Source organism: Berghia stephanieae, chromosome 6 (genome assembly GCF_034508935.2).
Source record: "Berghia stephanieae isolate SIO BIC M18660-M18661 chromosome 6, UCSD_Bste_1.3, whole genome shotgun sequence".
In the NCBI taxonomy this organism is placed as follows: Eukaryota; Metazoa; Mollusca; class Gastropoda; order Nudibranchia; family Aeolidiidae; genus Berghia; species Berghia stephanieae.
The window spans coordinates 43,029,126-43,046,542 of record NC_088365.1 but is presented as its reverse complement, the minus strand read 5'-3'; the positions used below and the strand labels follow the sequence as shown (position 1 = coordinate 43,046,542).

The 17,417-nt window shown below is 37.1% G+C and overlaps 1 protein-coding gene across 1 annotated transcript; it reads left to right on the top strand.

The window, feature by feature from the left end:
- Positions 1 to 1,013: 1,013 nt before the first annotated feature.
- LOC144975694 (uncharacterized) lies at positions 1,014 to 5,365 on the top strand. The gene is made up of 2 exons (XM_078919884.1): positions 1,014 to 1,081; positions 2,000 to 5,365. Exon 2 carries the CDS (start codon positions 2,183 to 2,185, stop codon positions 4,910 to 4,912), a length of 2,730 nt encoding a protein of 909 aa, XP_078776010.1. The 5' UTR covers positions 1,014 to 1,081; positions 2,000 to 2,182; the 3' UTR covers positions 4,913 to 5,365.
- Positions 5,366 to 17,417: the final 12,052 nt, after the last annotated feature.

The following is a 17,417-nucleotide window of genomic DNA, read 5'->3' as shown; positions in this document are numbered from 1 at the left end:
TTTTCTGCAAGTTGGCAATGCAATATATCACTGTTTTAATCATTCTTTACTAATTTAGCCCCTGTACACGACTAATGTCTGTAGAAGGAACGAAATTGACGTCCCTCAGCTTTTTGTTCTTGATTTGAACAGTCATTATTATGAATAGAATTTAAAGGATATAGTGAAATAATATTCAAATAAATTGAAGATATCAAAGGCGTCGTCGTTGGGGGGAGGGGGGGGGGCAGAATATAAATAACATACGATACTCAGACGATGTTACTCTGATGGCCTACTCTCCAGAAAACGTACCGGAAAATTTTAAATATATACTGGTGAACAAAAGGGAAGAGATGGGCCTGAAACTAAATGTTCAGAACACCAAACGTATGGTGGTCTCAAAGAATGACAACAACACGACCTTCCACTTGGCAAGTAAAGGAGAGTCCTTCAAACAAGTAAAGACATTTAAATATTTAGGCACTATCACCACACGTGTTGCACGGGACATAGAGGATACGTTATAGGACAGTTTTTTTCTGTTGGTACGTTCTGGCTAATGGATGTTGTAAGCAGTTTGGATAAGCACACATCATCAATATTCTTCACTTGTCAGTATCATTTGCGCAGATTCTATGGCCAAAAGTGATTTTAATAACAACGCAGACTTCACGCGCACCGCGGAGGATCGTGATACGTGGAGACGGCTGACCGGTACCGTGCTCAAGAGTACAAGCCACGATGGGTGATGATGATTATGAGTCGTTCTCACTTTATCTATCAATCATACTATAATCGTTCATTATAGTTTTGTGTGTTGGTATATTATATCCGGCTGGCGGATGTCGTGAGTATTTCAGCAAAACACATAGCATCAATATATTGAATACATGGTTCAAATTGATACACATCCTATTTTATTTCTGAGCTTTTAAATGTTTTTTTTTCTTGCTTTCTTTCTTTCTTTCTTCTTTCTTATAGTTTTCTGGAGTATATGGTTTACTTCCGTTTATTTATTTTCCAATAAGAAACGGAAGTTCACCAAAGGAGGTTTCGTCATTTATGAAAAAGGTTGATAAAATTTGTAATCGCATGACAAGTGGGTAATTATTCTTAATATCATAAAGTAAAGTACAAACTAACGGTGCCTAAATTAAAAGCAATTAGTATTGATGGTATACGTTTAAATAAAATTATCATGAGTTCTGCCAGCCAAATAATCGTTAACTTACACATAAAATTTGTAATTATGATAAATGATTATGTGTACCCTTCTACCGCTTATAAGTATAAGCCAATCGAGATAATTTAGTGATAAATTGATCACCTCTCTAACCCCTCTCTATGTCAACGAGCTGAATAATATAAACTCCAATCATTCAGTTGAATCAATGTCCATCACAGTCCTTTGTTAATTACATCAATCTTGTTATCTAAAAAACATTTCATAAAACAATATCATACGTATTGGACATGTAAAAAATCAGAAGATTTAATTTATATATATGATACAAGCAAACAATTCCCTTTCAGAAAGTAATTTATGTCTACTCATTATATTTTTATTAGGCGTTTTATCCAAATCAGACCTCCACGATAAATACCGCTTTGAACGCTAGGTTGCATGTTACCTTGATAGCTGTTATCATCAAATTAATAAATTTAAAAGTCTTATGTCTGCAAAAGTCACAAGAGCAGGAGAGTGCTGATTTAGATGTTTACCTAGCGCCGTTAAAAAAATAAAGAGGAAGAGAGAGAGAGAGAGAGAGAGAGAGAGAGAGAGAGAGAGAGAGAGAGAGAGAGAGAGAGAGAGAGAGAGAGAGAGAGAAACAAATTATAGAAGTGACTATTTAATGTCTAGTGCGAAAAATTCCTCTTTTGCGATGAAATAAAAATGATTTACACGGTGAAGGGAGGTTTCGTTGAAAGAAAATTCGTCCACGACTTATCCGTTTAATTTGCTCATTTTGTTTGAATCATTCCATTGAATTAATAAACGATATATTCCTGTCCTCAGAATCAAAACCCCAATCTTTCAAGGGACGTAATCAATAGGTACAACATCGTTCCTACACAAATAACTCGGTTACCTCTCTTATAGGTTGCATCATTAACTAACTGCGAATCATTCTTCCATTTCTATATAATATATGTAGACGCGAGTTAAAAGTTCTTTAAATACTTTCATTTCAAGCCAATCATGAACGCTGTAAACGTAGAGGTCAATAACAGAGAAAACGTCGACATCTCGACTGCTAGTGACGTATTACCGACCAGAGATTTGGAAGATAATTCCATTTTTACATTTCTCTTCATCCTCTCGTCAATAGTTTTTCCGTTGTGCTTCCTGTGTGCCGTTGCTTACTGCTTTCGAGATAAGGTGGACAAATGTATAGATGGTGTTGTTCAATACCTGAGCGCCAGGGGTGGTGGTTCATTAAGAACTTCCAGAGTCATATATAAAGATCCTTGTTCCTTAAAAGGGATGCAGGGTGGAAATAGAGGGAACAGGAAGGACAGACTTACTCAATCTGTTCGCGATCACACAAGAAATATCATGATCAAAAGTAAAGAGGTTCTGGGTGGAATTTATCGTCACAGACAACTCGATGATAATGTGGACGATAAAGATTTCGACGTTGAGTCTTTGGACTCGAATTATAACATTAAAATAACAGAGTCTAATTGTGAAATATTTGCTAAGTACGGTGTTGATCGGACACGGATGAAAATGAACCCCACACCGATGTCTTCGATTCTCCCAGGTGTGAAAGAGAGATCAGTTTTTAAATCCGATAGTTCATCTAATGATGAAGGAGATTTTGATGTTGCTGGACGCTTTGTGAAAGGAGATTATGATTTTAAGAAATGTGATGATAACAATACAGAATCTGGACAATTTATGAATTGTAAAAGTCTGATTTCGAAAGTCAAACGCTCAACCAATGACCATGGCTATAGATCTGACAAAGTGCATACTAAGACAAGAGAAAACCCAAATTCAAAACGGATGGGCTCTTACAATCTTGATTGCAGAGTTGCTAATGATAAATTTGAGTTATCCAAAAAACCATGTGTCAACAATATGCCAATTCAAGATGAGTTTGATTATAAATTTGATTATCGACGTTCCGGTGGTGATGATAAACAAATGAATAAATTACCTATGTACGTAACAAAACCCATCTCGAAAGTGGACGGATCAACCAAATACCTAGATTACAGATATGATGATGAGCATAATTATAGTAAAGGAAGCCATTTCTTAAAATCACATGGTTTGACCAAGGATCTGGATTTAAGATCTAATGAAGGACAAATGATGGATCAAAATAAAGCAGCCAAAGTCTTGAACAAATCGAATGTTGGTCTCGGCCGTGAACTTGAAGGTCATAAGGAAAACAGAAACCTAATTATAAAATCAGTCAAACCTTATTCTAATTCTGTTCCGATGTTTATTATGTCAAATATTCCCATACACTATAGTAATATGTCAAACCTGAGAAAAGACGGAAAGTCATGTTCCCTTCCAGATATGTATTTACCTTCAGGGGGAGCAGAGATTCAAGAAAAATCAGCACAAGCCATAACCGTGAATTTGAGAGGGAATCACAACCCAGAAGACTGTAGAGAGTATCTAAATTTGCCCAAGATCTCAGTATCTTTGTCAGGTTTTGGTGGAAATAATGAGTCTCTGGCCAACCTACCGTTGACGACAAAAGTGTTGGTCGAGCGTCTCCGAGAAGCTGAGATGGGAATAGAACCAAATCAAGCCAAGTCAGCCTTCAAAAGCAACGATAAATTATATTTAGATACCTACGATTTTTCGGAGTTATATGCAAGGTCTTTCGGGGTTGATAAATCCGCAAGCCAAACATTTGTGACGAAATCGGTTAGAGAAAACAACGAAGGATTAGGAATGAGGAAATTGATACAAGCCATGCCGGAAAGGCCAACATTGTGTTATCCAACTGGTAAGAACAATGTGTATATGGAAATGTCTGACACATCCGTCAGATCTTCGCCAGTTTCTTGCAGAGTTGATTATATCATGGAAAACCAGCAAAACTGGATGGGGGATAGTACTGAAGAATTGGATCCTAACCATTTCTCCATCACACACGGGTTAAATTACCACAAATCTTCTTGTGTTGAAATAAACCCATTTCTTGTACACAATAAGAAGGCTTGTTTAGATATACAAGATGTAAAAAGTGAGGTGGCGAATTTTGAAGTTGGAAGAATCGAACGAAAAATGATTCCTTTAATAATGGAAGGAACTACAGAAGATCAGCAGACAGCCAGGAATGATTTAACTCGAAAAATGGAATTTGGTGGGAAACTAGAGATTTGCAATTTACAACCCTTTAGAAGTTGTGATGAGTATAGCGAAATGAATGTCGTTGAAGACTCCCCGACCATGTATTCTGCTGCATGTCGTACAAAAAATCTAGACATGAAAGCTACTTCTGGTTGTTTGACCCCAAATCCTCACTCGAACTCTAATTACGACCATTGTGTAGAAAATGGTAATTTTGCGTTGCCAAGTAAATCAACCAAACAAAACAAAGACATATTCACGACCTATTATTCTCAAAATGAAACATCGCTGAACTCTATCCCAAGCTTCGTCTCCTTCGACAAAACTGATCGTTATAATCACCCAAAATGTACTGAATCCAATGATCTCGCTGAGGAAAACAATACTTTTGAAAGTTTTGACAACTTCAATTCGTGCTTTATCGACGATGGAGTTGTAAGGAGTAAACGTCCTTTAGCACAAGAACGCAAAACATACCGTAATATGGTAAAAGGAAACTCTTCGTTTGAAGTGATTGCTAAAGAGGGTATGCAAGAGAGTTCCAGATGCAGACAAGCTGTAATAGGCGATTCGGATATGTGTCTTAAAACGCCTTCTCATGGGTTTTAATTTAAATGTTATGAAAGTGAATTAAATTATATAATATAATTTACCAACAAGACTAACCTGGCATACAAATGAGTGAAAAGAAACAGGAAAAAAAAACTACATGCATACAGTCGTATATTTATAGCTTAGAACAGAAATTGATAATAAATTATCATGTTTTATAGTGAAAAGCCTCATAAATCATTCAGTTGGTGTAAATATTGGTCTTTTTAATTAAGTGCATTTGGAAAGGAGAGGGATCTGACCCAGAAACATTTTCGTCATTTTCTCCTGTCTATCCGCATTTAAGCGGACATTCCTTAATGTTGAGAACATGGGATTGAAGCAGCTTTTTGACAATGACAATGAATTGAGTCGCTTTATGACGTCATTTGATATTGCTGCTTTTGTTTTTGATTCTACATTTTGTTTTATGTTTCTCTGTTCTTTGTTGTTTGCTTGTTTGTTTTTGTTTTGTTTTGTTTTGTTTTGCTTTTTTGTGTCTTAGATTATACTTTTTAAAGTTATCAAACTGTTACGTCAAATAGGAGAATGGCTTCTCAAAAATTGGCGTGAAAAGTATAAATCAGGAATTAACTCTTTAAAGAAATTGATTTTCGATTAAATGAATGTTATTGCAATGTCGTTCATAACAGCATCTGCAGGTAATATCATTCTTTTTTTTTATTTGTTTGGACTTGTGGGGAAAAGCCTTTAGCGCTGACATGTTTGAGTACTATTTTCTATATTGATAATAGGCTGCTAGAAGCTGTAGACTATAAAAAGTAACAAAACAAAAATGAATATAATAGCTTCAAAAAAATACCAAACACGTAACGTTTCAGACTCAAGACCCTTCTTCAGCCAGCAATAAAAAAACATGAAAACATGAATACATTACTTAAGAACTGAGATAGGGGTAGAAGTCTATCAAGTTCCTTGTTTGGTATTTTGCTCTCTCTCTTATTAAAGCTGTTATATTCATTTTTGTTTATTGTTTTATATATTATATGATGAAAGAAAACACAAAATACAGATTTCACTTGCAAGCCATTTTTTCTTTTTTTAATTAAAAAAATAGCGGACTTCGAACCTTTGGGAAGACTAAGTTATCAGGCTGCCAGTCCTGGGCGGACGGTTCGTATTGCAATGTTCCCAATCACAAAAATCGATACAATAGTACACTCCGCTTTGATTCCGACAGAAGTTTAACGGCTGGGTTTAAAGCTGCACAACCTCGCATATTAGACACATCTGTGAGATAAGAATAATCGAGGAATTATTCGATCGCCATGCATCAAAATATCTCTGAAAGTTGCATCATAAAAAGTGTAACATGGTAAAAAGAATGATGTAAGTCATGGATAGGCTTTTTCTATTAGAAAGATTTATCAGACCTTACGTATCACGCATCACGTAACAATTATCTATCACACGATCATTTGCATGATAAGTTTTAAAAAATAGTGCCGCTTTGGGATTGTGATATGGGTCACAGAAATGTTTACAATGTGACATCCAATCAAAAATCGCATAGTGGCACTATTTTCACGAATACTGAGACTGATCGTGAGATAGATACGTGATGCGTGATGCGCGATGCGTGATGCGTGTGACCTGCTAAACCTCCATATTATTGTTATGTCAAGAGAATCATTTCCAAAAGCCAAATTGAAAATATAACTAACAAGATTAACGACACTGGAGCCGTCATCATCCTCAAGAAAAATGGATTGATTTATCTTATCTCTGATTTTATATTTTAGTTTCAAAATTAGTTTCTCAGTGTATATTTCAACCCGTCATATATCTAGTACCAATTTGAGGCGAGGTGACTTGCTCATGGCCACACAGCGCAGTGGCGGGTGATCGAACACGGTAACTTTTGGGTACGAAGTAGAGACCGTACCGCTGAGCCTCAACGCCCCCTATTATGGAAATCGCCATCTGGCCGCCCTCTTGTCATTTGCGTGGAATCCTTTGATCAATGATGGCTGAAAATAATCGTCTCGATTTACGTTTATTTCCACAATTAAAAAAATATACCCTTCCGCCACGACATCATAAGAAAGCGTCGCCTAAGATTCCACGAAGGAATATAGATAATTCATCAAACAAGATGTCTGTGTCCAAGTGAGCAAATTGGGGGTTAATAATCTTGCCCAAGGAATAAAACGAAAGTGCCTGAAGCGAGGATCGAACCCGATATCTTCCGGGTCACAGTGCAATGCCTTAAGATGGAAGAATGGAGTTTACCTTGACATGGTGGTTTTAAGTTTCAGTTTTAGATTGCATAGTCATGATTACAATCAAAGCACAGATTTGGGGGGGTTTTTCTTGGTGATATTCGAAATAACCCATGTGTTTGTTTTAAACATTTTGGACAGAAAATTCGTCCTTCAAATATATCACTCGATTAAAATTAACCTCATTTTGTTAAAACTCTCACTTGAAGTCCCAGGTTTGATATTTTTTTAAAAGATGAGACTCACTTTAAGCGATCTGTTTTTAGAGAGCGGCAATGCAGTGCTATTTTTTTTCTAGTTTATTCATTCAGGATTTAAATTGACAGTGCTCAAGGTCGCTGCTTTATTAAGAAAATGCGTTCTCGTCAATTTACCACTTAAGGCAGCAAGTACAAATATTAAACATGTAGCATGTTTATGAAAATAACAAAAAGAACCAGGAAAAAATTACAATATTATAATGTAACAAATTTTTCAAAGAATATCTCAAATTGTTGTTGATAAAACAGAGATTAAAAAAAAATTCTGACACTGATCTAAATCTTATTCAAAGGACTCCCCCTTGAAAAAAAATACCCATCCATAGGCAAGTCGTATATGCAAAAAATGTAAAATACACGCCAATTCCACCCGCCAAACCAATCGTGTCAATACACGAAAAGATGCGTAACCTTTACAATTTACAGCATATAAAAGAGAGAATTTAGTTAAAACCAATTAACCCACTATTGGTCTAAACACAATACTACATTGGGGTCATTTTCGTTCATTCTATAGAATGAATGAAGTTGGCGTTACTCGAGTCTTTTTGTTGTTGCTGTTGCTGTTGTTGTTGTTGTTGTTGTTGTTGTAAGTTGGTTGTAGGCAGTTAACCTCCGTTACTCTGGAAAAACTTGTATTTAAAATTCTGGCCAAAAAACTCGTCCTTCAAATATCGATTGATTTAAACGACCCTCACTTGGCAAAAACTCTCAAATCTGGGTCTTCAAATACAATTTTTCCTGAGTGCGACGGTTAACTGGTTCCAAACGTCAGTTGAGTGTTCCCTTCTCACGAATGTCTCTCTCACAGATTTTAAACGTTAAAGGTTAAATATAGTTTTGTATACAAATGTTTTTTATTTCACATAGGTTTATGTTTAGGTACGAATGATCTTGCGGGCAGATCAGGCGTGTATTTCACCTAAACGCATAGTATCATAGATATATCGAGATAAATACGTCAACAGGATTTAGTGAACAAATTGAATTCGATTTGAACCTGAAACTGACACTTCAAACGCATTTATTGAAGGGACTACACCACCGTCCTTTATCATTATTTCTATTTCGAGCCCCATACGTTTAAATATAGATATAAATGTGTCTATATTTACCGCGATACACAATATCAAGTCCCCCTGACTCTTTCACAGGTTAGCTGATAAGACCGGCCCTGTTTTGAAGTGGGAGTCCGTATCCCTCTATATTATTATCTGCTATTTATGAATATGACCACACCTGTTGTATATCAAAGACGTCTAGAAACAGACAATAGACCAAGTCAGTGTCAGACAATAGAACCTATTCAGAAGTTACAGTACAGACGTTTCCGGTTATCAATATGGATTTATCATATCGATATTGTTGGACACAATCAGGAGAGACTTCGAATTTAAAACGCTCCGCTTATCAAAATGTCCCAAACCAAGCCCACATTTAAACACCCCCATTCAACCGTTTGTTGTTAGGGAAATGGGCGCAAGCTTAGGTCAGACTGTCTAATATTATAATATTATTGTGCGACAATTGTATCCAAATTGATCTACAAGGTTGTTCGGGAAATGACTATGATTATAAAGGTTAAGTCGGGATTTGTTACTCTTCCAATTTAGTTAATAAACAAATAGTAAAAATATAGACATTGCTGTAGCACTCTTTCAACGGTTTCACTATGCTCAATATGCATTAAAGTGGTATATATCATATATATATATATATATATATATATATATATATATATATATATATATATATATATATACATATATTTTATTAGACAATATTATGTATCAAATTTCACATTTCTTACACTTCACGTCGCCTGGTGCTAGGTGTCGATTTTGTGCAAACGCTATCAAAATATCCACAACTGTATAATTGAACAGACACTCATTCATACGAGTTTGGGTAGTGCCTTATCCAAGGACACAACCAAACAAGTCACTAACGGCGATCAATATCACTTGATTTTGATATAAAAAGAAAATATACTATTGCGGTTGAGCCATCGGTGCCAATGTTATTTATTACATTACATTACATATTGCGGCTTTGTGGTCCTGTGTTATATACGCCGTCGGACCTGTAGATAGCCCTGTCTTCACTAACATTCTCTCATGACACTTGGTGTACAATGAGAGCTAGGCCCTTCACAGCGCTGTCTTTATACCAAAAAAAAAAACGAAATAATTATTATAAGGATGATGCCTCGTCCTACATGTGTCCTGTTGGAGTGGAACACAGCCCATAGCCAAATTCGTATTTTTACCTAAGTCGAGAGGGATAATCATACGAGGGTTGTACAAAAATAGGTAAAAATATCTACAGAATCAATAATCTTGCTTTGCTTAAAACAAAACTTTCACAAGAGTTACTTACATCATCAAACTACCTCTCAATGTATTTATCCTCGAATTTCTCGCGATAGATGCATGTTTCCTATCGATACATTAGAACATGCCCCTCTCTGAGAGTACTCCGTTAAGACTATAAAACCATGCTTTCATTACTTGGATTGTCTTCGACTTGCTAAAACCTTTACCTGCTTTTCAGTTGTCCAAAGAGATGATTGTTGAAAGGGATCAATAATATGAGGGAGGAGGGGGAATGTAGCAAAACTTCCCGACGATGCGGTAGAATCCACTCTTGGATCATTTTTACTGTATAAGGAGTGGTGGTATTCTCGTACCGTCCATTTCCATCACACTAATCTCTCAATTTGTTGAGAGTTTCAAAGTAGAGGTCCTCAATGATTGTTTCTTTTGGAGTTGAAAGTCTGTGTCCTGGTGTCCCAGAGGAGTTGAAATCTAGCAACGCCTGGTGTCCCAGAGGAGTTGGAAGTCTGCCAACGGGTGTCCTGGTGTCCCAGAACTCTGTTACCGAGGATTGTATTTTGAACTTTTTAGCCGGAAGTGATGAAGGGGCGTTTCCGTGTCATTTAGTCCTTCTTTGTTTCATATATAGTAGTTTGTTCCCTCGGTTGAATCGGCCATTTTTATTACATTACTTATACCTACTTACTGTCCATTATGTCTATGGGCTTGTAGGGCAAGTTTTCGCTGCTTTTCTGTAACATTGCTTTTTCTCTAGGATAGGGTTGATAGCTCTATGCCAAATCCCCAGACTTGGAAGACCAGGTTTCATTTTGGAGATTCACTCCTAGGCTTGTTATTCCCCCGAGCTAAAGCGTCATGCCCACATTGGCTTTGTTTTGGAGTGTTCTTCTCCTAGGCCAGTTGTCTCTCGAGCCATAACGTTTTTCTTACCCTTGGTGTAATTTTGGAGTGACCTTCTCCTAGATTGACTGCAATCCCTCGCTTATGAGCTCCATCTACACGAAGTTGAAAATCACTTACTCAATCCCATGACCAATTGATCGTCGGAGGAACATGCGGGATGAAGACTTCACAATCTTACGCCATTCGTCAAGGTCCCTGGCCTAAATTGAAAATAGGTTAATTTAAATCCGATTAATGTTCCATTATACGTCAGTCCATTGCATCCCTCATACACGCCGTGATCTCTGCTAGGTTTTAATTCTACGGTTTTCTTACACCTATGTCCCAATGGAATCAATCTTATTCTGTCCTCTCACTGTTGACCCGTTCGGCATGAGTGATCCTGACAGGAGATAAATCTCCAGCCGATTTGGCTCTCCGGATCATTGAGGCACACAAGCTCTCCAACCGCGACAAGGTACTGATCCATGGGAGATACATTACATATACTTAATACTTGAATACATTCGTATCTACAGCCTAACCTTGAGTTCATTGGTGCAGGCGACATCCTTTTTTTAGTTCTGATAACTCAAATTGTTATGGTCTCATTGTTGCAATAATAATACTCTCAAACCAATACAAAATATTGTCTGTTAAATAAATGTTTAAACAAGCCCATTTTTACATCCGGTCATCAGACCTTCTAACATGCGCATGGCGGTACCGGGTGTTTTGTGTCAAAGAACAAAAAAATAGATTAGAAAGTATAATGGAGACAAAAAAATTTCTGCAGGCATTGTCACTGACTGAAATGATGTGATTCATCAGAGCACACTTTCTGTTTTGTTTGTTTGTATTTTGTTTTGTTTAGATCTTTTTTTTTTTGGTTCAATTTGTTAGACTCTCTTTGAACTAAATATAGACTTGACAGTTGATGACAGTCAATATCATGTGACTTGTTTCATTATGTGACTATGACAAAATTAAGTTCAAATATGAAACGGAACGAAATATAAATAATATATATATATATATATATATATATATATATATATATATATATATATATATAAATATATATTCGGTATATATATATATATATATATATATATATATATATATATATATATATATATATATATATATATATACCGAATGTGTGCTAATTTCCGCTTTGGAAATCTTTTGCGTATCAAGACTGGTATCTTACCTGCCATCGTGTACTAGAGAGCTTGATGTTATCAGCACAAAATAGCCGAATTATTCCGCGTCCTCACAGCACCCACCTAGTCAGAGACAGAAAATGCTCAAAAGAACAGACTTTTTTAGTCACTTGCACCGCTCAGGCTTAAGACTTGGAAGTCTTTTATTGGACTGATAAAGAATCAAATCTAGTACTCCAACATAAATATGGGCCCCGGAGATCGTATCAGCCGACAGGACATGCAAAATACTTATCTGCTGTCTGTCTGGATTTCAAGTGATGTATTACTGTCTTTATTGGATTTTTAAAAATTGCCTGTAGAACGGTTTTGTGCCCGAAAGGTTCCATATTTGGTATTAATATTTTTTTTTTCGAAGCTGTTATATTCATTTCAGTTCATTACTTCCACAACTTCTAGCAGCTTAGTATCACTAATAATCAGATTAAGTAATAGTTTGTACCCTCAGATGACTGGGCAGTTTGCATTGCATTGCTTATAGTTAACCCTTATCTTATTGCGGAAGTAAATAAAAAGGACGAACTTCTTCTTCTTCTTCTTCGTTCCTCTGATGGACATCTATGGCTGCAGTCCGATATCTGCTATGAAGTCTGTGGTCCGCTTTAGGTCCTCAGCCTCACCATAGAGCTTTGTGTTGAGTGTTGTAGGGGTGACCCAGTGGTTCGAACGTTGCACGTTGTATAATGGGCAATCCATAAGCACATGTAAAATGGTTTCATGGTCGGTTCCACATGGGCAATAAGGGGTTGTTCCAATACCTAGCTTTGTAAACATATGTCCTCTTAGTCTATTGTGTCCTGTTCGGAGGCGGAATAGAGTGACTTGGCTACTTCGCTGAATGGCATGGATTGGATCCTGCTTGTTGTGTTCTAGGTGTGTGTCATTCCTTTCTTTGTCTATTTTTAGCTTTATTATTTTCTTTTGCTGATGGTAAGTGATTGACGACTTCGGTTGTTCCTTCTGGGCTCCTTCTTTGGCCAGTTGATCGGCAATTTCATTTCCATATATACCTTCATGACTTGGAATCCACTGCAGCACAATTTTTCCTGTTTTATCAGATAAGCCCTCAAGGGCCTCCACAGTGTGTGCGGCTTCAGAGTCCTGGTAATTTTCAATAGACCGGAGAGCATCATCAGAGTCTGTCAAGTAAACCACATTTTTCCCGTATATTCTGTGATCTCTGGATAGTTCTTTTGTTGCATTGAGGATGGCTTTTTCTTCAGTTTTAGTACTTGTGCACATTGAACCCACTGATACAGATATTTTTGTTTCTGTTTTATCTGTCCAGTGTATGAGTGCACCAGCACCTCCATTCATGAGGGGGCCGGAAACTGAGCCATCTGTATAAACTCTTATCCAGTTGGTCATTGGGTATTTTTTATCGATCATCTTTAGGGTTTGAGCATTGTCATTATTGCTTCGAATGTTTTTCTTGTTGATGGTTATGGATTTTTGTTTCTTTTTCCACGGTGGTGGTTTGAGATTTGGGACATTGATTTGGGCAATATCTTCCTTTGGTGTCACTTTATATTCGCTCTCTAGTTTTTGTCCCAAGGCGATGAAGTTTTCCCTTTTGAGTCGATTCTCTTTCTTTTCCATTGTACTTGGATGCAGTGGTTGGGATTCCATGAATTTTATCTTTGAGAATTGTGTCACTATTTTTAAATTTCGTTGTTCTTTGAGAGGTTTTATTCCTGTGTGGGTTTCCATCTTGTGAATTGGTGTTGTTTTCATTGCTCCAGTGATCACGCGTAGGCATTGGTTTTGGACTTTTTCAACCTTTTGAAATTGAGCCTGTGAGCACGTTCCCCATGCCGATATGGCATAGTCTATTGCAGGTCTTACATATCCAAGATATGTCTTCTTCAGGACGTTTGAGTTTGCTCCCCATTGCGTTCCAGCAAGTTTTCGGAGAAGCTGCATTCTCTTGTACCCTTTCTGTTGACTTTCATCTATTTGATGTTTCCAAGTGAGTCGAGGGTCAAATTTCACTCCTAGATACTTAGGCATAAGGTCTTCTCTCAGAATCTTTCCATCTAAAGTTAATCGCATAGATTGCTTTTTGGTTGATAAGCTGAATGTTGTGTATGTGGTTTTATCAGCATTTACTCTCATACCCCAGTCTTTTGTCCATTTGCTCAAAGCATCAAGAGTCATCTGTATCCTGGCCTTTGCAGTACCAATATTTCTTTCAGTGCATATCAGTGCAAGGTCATCTGCATACATGGCTGCTTTTACTCCTCTGCATTTGGTTTCGCAGATGTCATTGATAAAAACGACAAAGAGGGTTGGTGAGAGAACCCCGCCTTGTGGTACTCCATTTGTCATGTTCGTTAGCTTGCTTTTAGAGTTTTGAGATTGGACGCTTGCTTTTCGATTTGTGAGGTAATCTTTAATCCATGCAAACATGTTGTGTGAAACGTTGGCTTTCTTAAGTTTGAGAAGTAGTCCTTTTGTCCAGACTTTGTCAAATGCCTTTTCCATATCCACCCAAACTGTGACTGTGTGTTTTTTTTCTTGGTAACCATTTTCGATCAGCTGCGAGATGTATGTTATCTGGTCCTCTGTGCAGCGAAATTGTCTGAAACCAGCCTGTTCATCTGATATCAACTTATTGCTTTCTAAATACCATTGGAGACGGCGATTAACAATTCTCTCCATCAGTTTACCCAAGCAGCTTGTCAAACTTATTGGTCGGTAGCTTTCGGGTTTATTTTTTGGCTTGCCATCCTTCTTAATTGGTTTTATGAAAGGACGAACAAAATGATAATATTATTAAATGTCAATATTTTTACCGACGGCAACGCTTGAGTACATCGGCACTTGGTAATCTGCGTCAGTAGTGCAGGTAATAGATGCGTCATTGGAAATCCCTAACAGACGTAAGTTTTTATTTACGCAGACGTCAATTTACTTTTAGTAGCATGTCTTTAATCGACGTGTGCTTATAGTGTTCATCTTGCCTTCACTGTTTGTTCCTCGAGTTACTTGATGAACTGTGGTCATTTCATTGAAATAAAGACTTAAATTACATGCCACAAAATATTTTTATTTATGTCCTAGTTTGATTTTTATTTTATTTGTGTTCATTGTCCATGCGTTTGATTTAGGTGATGATGATGATGATGATGATGCTGATGACGACGACAACGCCGAGGATGATGATGATGATGACGACAACGAGGATGATGATGATGATGATGATGATGATGATGATGATGATGATGACGACGACTATGATGATGATTATGATGGTGATGATGATGATGATGATGACGACGACGACGACGACGATAACGACAACGACTACGGCGATGACGGCGTTGTTGAAGCTCTTTTTATGGTGATGTTGATTATTCTTTTTAAGTATCATGCTATACCCTCTAGGCACATAAATAAACGTTAATGGAACAGCTGATGCAATGACTGCAATTTATCATTGTGAAATGGCTTGAGTTTGTTTTCTTTTGGACATGTAATGTAGAATGTAGAGGTCCTGTCGTTGTACGGGAGTGATAAATCATTGCATCTTTAAAATTACGAAGACCTGTTATGTTTTCTTGTGTATGCGCGCGTGCGCGTATGTGCGGGCATATGTTTGTGTGTACGTGTGTGAGTGTGTGTATGTACATACGTGTGTGTTTGTTTATATTTGGTGGGGGGAGGGTGCTCGTTTGTTGTTTGTTTGTTTGTTGTGTTTTTTTTTTTTTTTTTTTTTTTTTTTTTTTTTGTTTAAAAACATAACTATGGTTGTTTGGACCATACAAAATTAAATGCAAGAATAGTTTTTAAGTATTAATGGCAGGTCATAACGTTAAAAATCAGCTTAAATCAGTCTATGGGTATTCATCTCGCAGTCTCACAATCAATGTTGAAACAATTTCATATTTTATTTAATAGAGAACAAGATGACAGACGATATGTTATTTTACAAACGTCCTATAATTTTCTCTAAAGTCAATAGTCAGGTACTTATTCATGCCCGAGTCCAGCTGTAATTACCGAGAGGGATCGTTCTTATATGATTGCGACACGTCATGATTTTACTCGACTTTAGTACAACAAAGTGGGACTCAATAGCTCAGTTGGTAGAGTACTTGCTTCACGGGTAAAGGGACCGAGATCGATCCCGGATGAAGTCGGGATATTTTACAGACAACCCCCCCCCCCCCGGTCCACCTAGCAGTGATTGGGTAGTTGGGTCTGTTAGATCTTACGGAAAGTACTTTGCGATAGACCAGTAGCCTATACTTTTCGCGCTATAGAAACCGGGATAAACTCCAGGTGTATGAGTCTAATGACTCTGAAGGACGACTTTTTTTCAGTGCAACAAAAAACTAATAATTCGCGGTTGGGGGACAAACATATGGCCAGTTTTGTCTATGAAAACAACACTGGTATTAATCAGTTAACTGCCAAACTCTAGATAAACACGTATTTAACATTTGGCTAGGAAACTCGTCCTTCAAATATCGATCGATTTGAATGACCTTCATCTTGGCAAAAACTCTTAAACCTTGGACTTGAATAAAGATTACGCGATAAAGATTTGAAAAAAAAAATGGGCATGAAACTATCTATAGAGCAGTAAAGTTAGGTGCCCCAAACGTAAACAATAACAAGTTGCTTGTGATTTCCGTTAGGGACCGGAATAATTTACGCACAATATAGGTCTCCCAATTTTGTAGTTTGAGTTGTAGGCAATACACTTTCAGTATTGAAAATATGTTTACATAAAATCTAACAGTTGCAGAAATAATAATATAAGGCTAAATTATTATGAAAATCAGGCTCCGAATAATTCTCGTTTTGTTCACACCAGCGCAATAATTTGCTCTGGTCTAAAAATAGATAGACTGTAACTTTTGATAAATTTTAGAAAATTTTACCTTTTGTTCCATAAAATATCCATATCTAGACATTATTTGATGCATGATCGAGTATTTATGAATATGTGTTTCTTTTGCCACCTAACAGCCAAATTTTAAAGGTTATTTTTTTCTATTATTTACATTGGAACGTGAGCTGTCAAGACAGGAACATGTGGTTTGCCACGTGCTTCTCGACCTTTGTTTACGTTTGGGGCACCTAACTTTACTGCTCTATAAGAAAAAAAATCATCCCCATAAAAAAACAAGCCTGCCTCGAATTGGTTGGGTTTTCTTTTTTCTTGCCATTCTCCCAGCTTTATCTAGCAGATCTTTAAAGCTTAACATCAATATGCCATGACAGACTTTATTCGGTTAAGGTTTCTAATTTTAATAACTCGAGATGAAGTGAGTAGGAAAGTGCCAGAAGACAATAGAGAATCAGAATTAAAAAATTTCGCAGCGGTGATGGGGGTTTGAACCCGCGACCTCTTCTGGTACGACAACTCCGCCTGGCCGGTGAGAGCGTGACACTACCGTATGAGCTATAGAAAGTGTAAAGCTCATACGGTAGAGTCACGCTCTCACCGGCCAGGCGGAGTTGTCGTACCAGTAAGGTTGCGGATTCAAACCCCCATCACCGCCGCGAAAATGTTTTATTCTCTATTGTCTTCTGGCATTTTCCTACTCACATCATCTCGAGTTCTT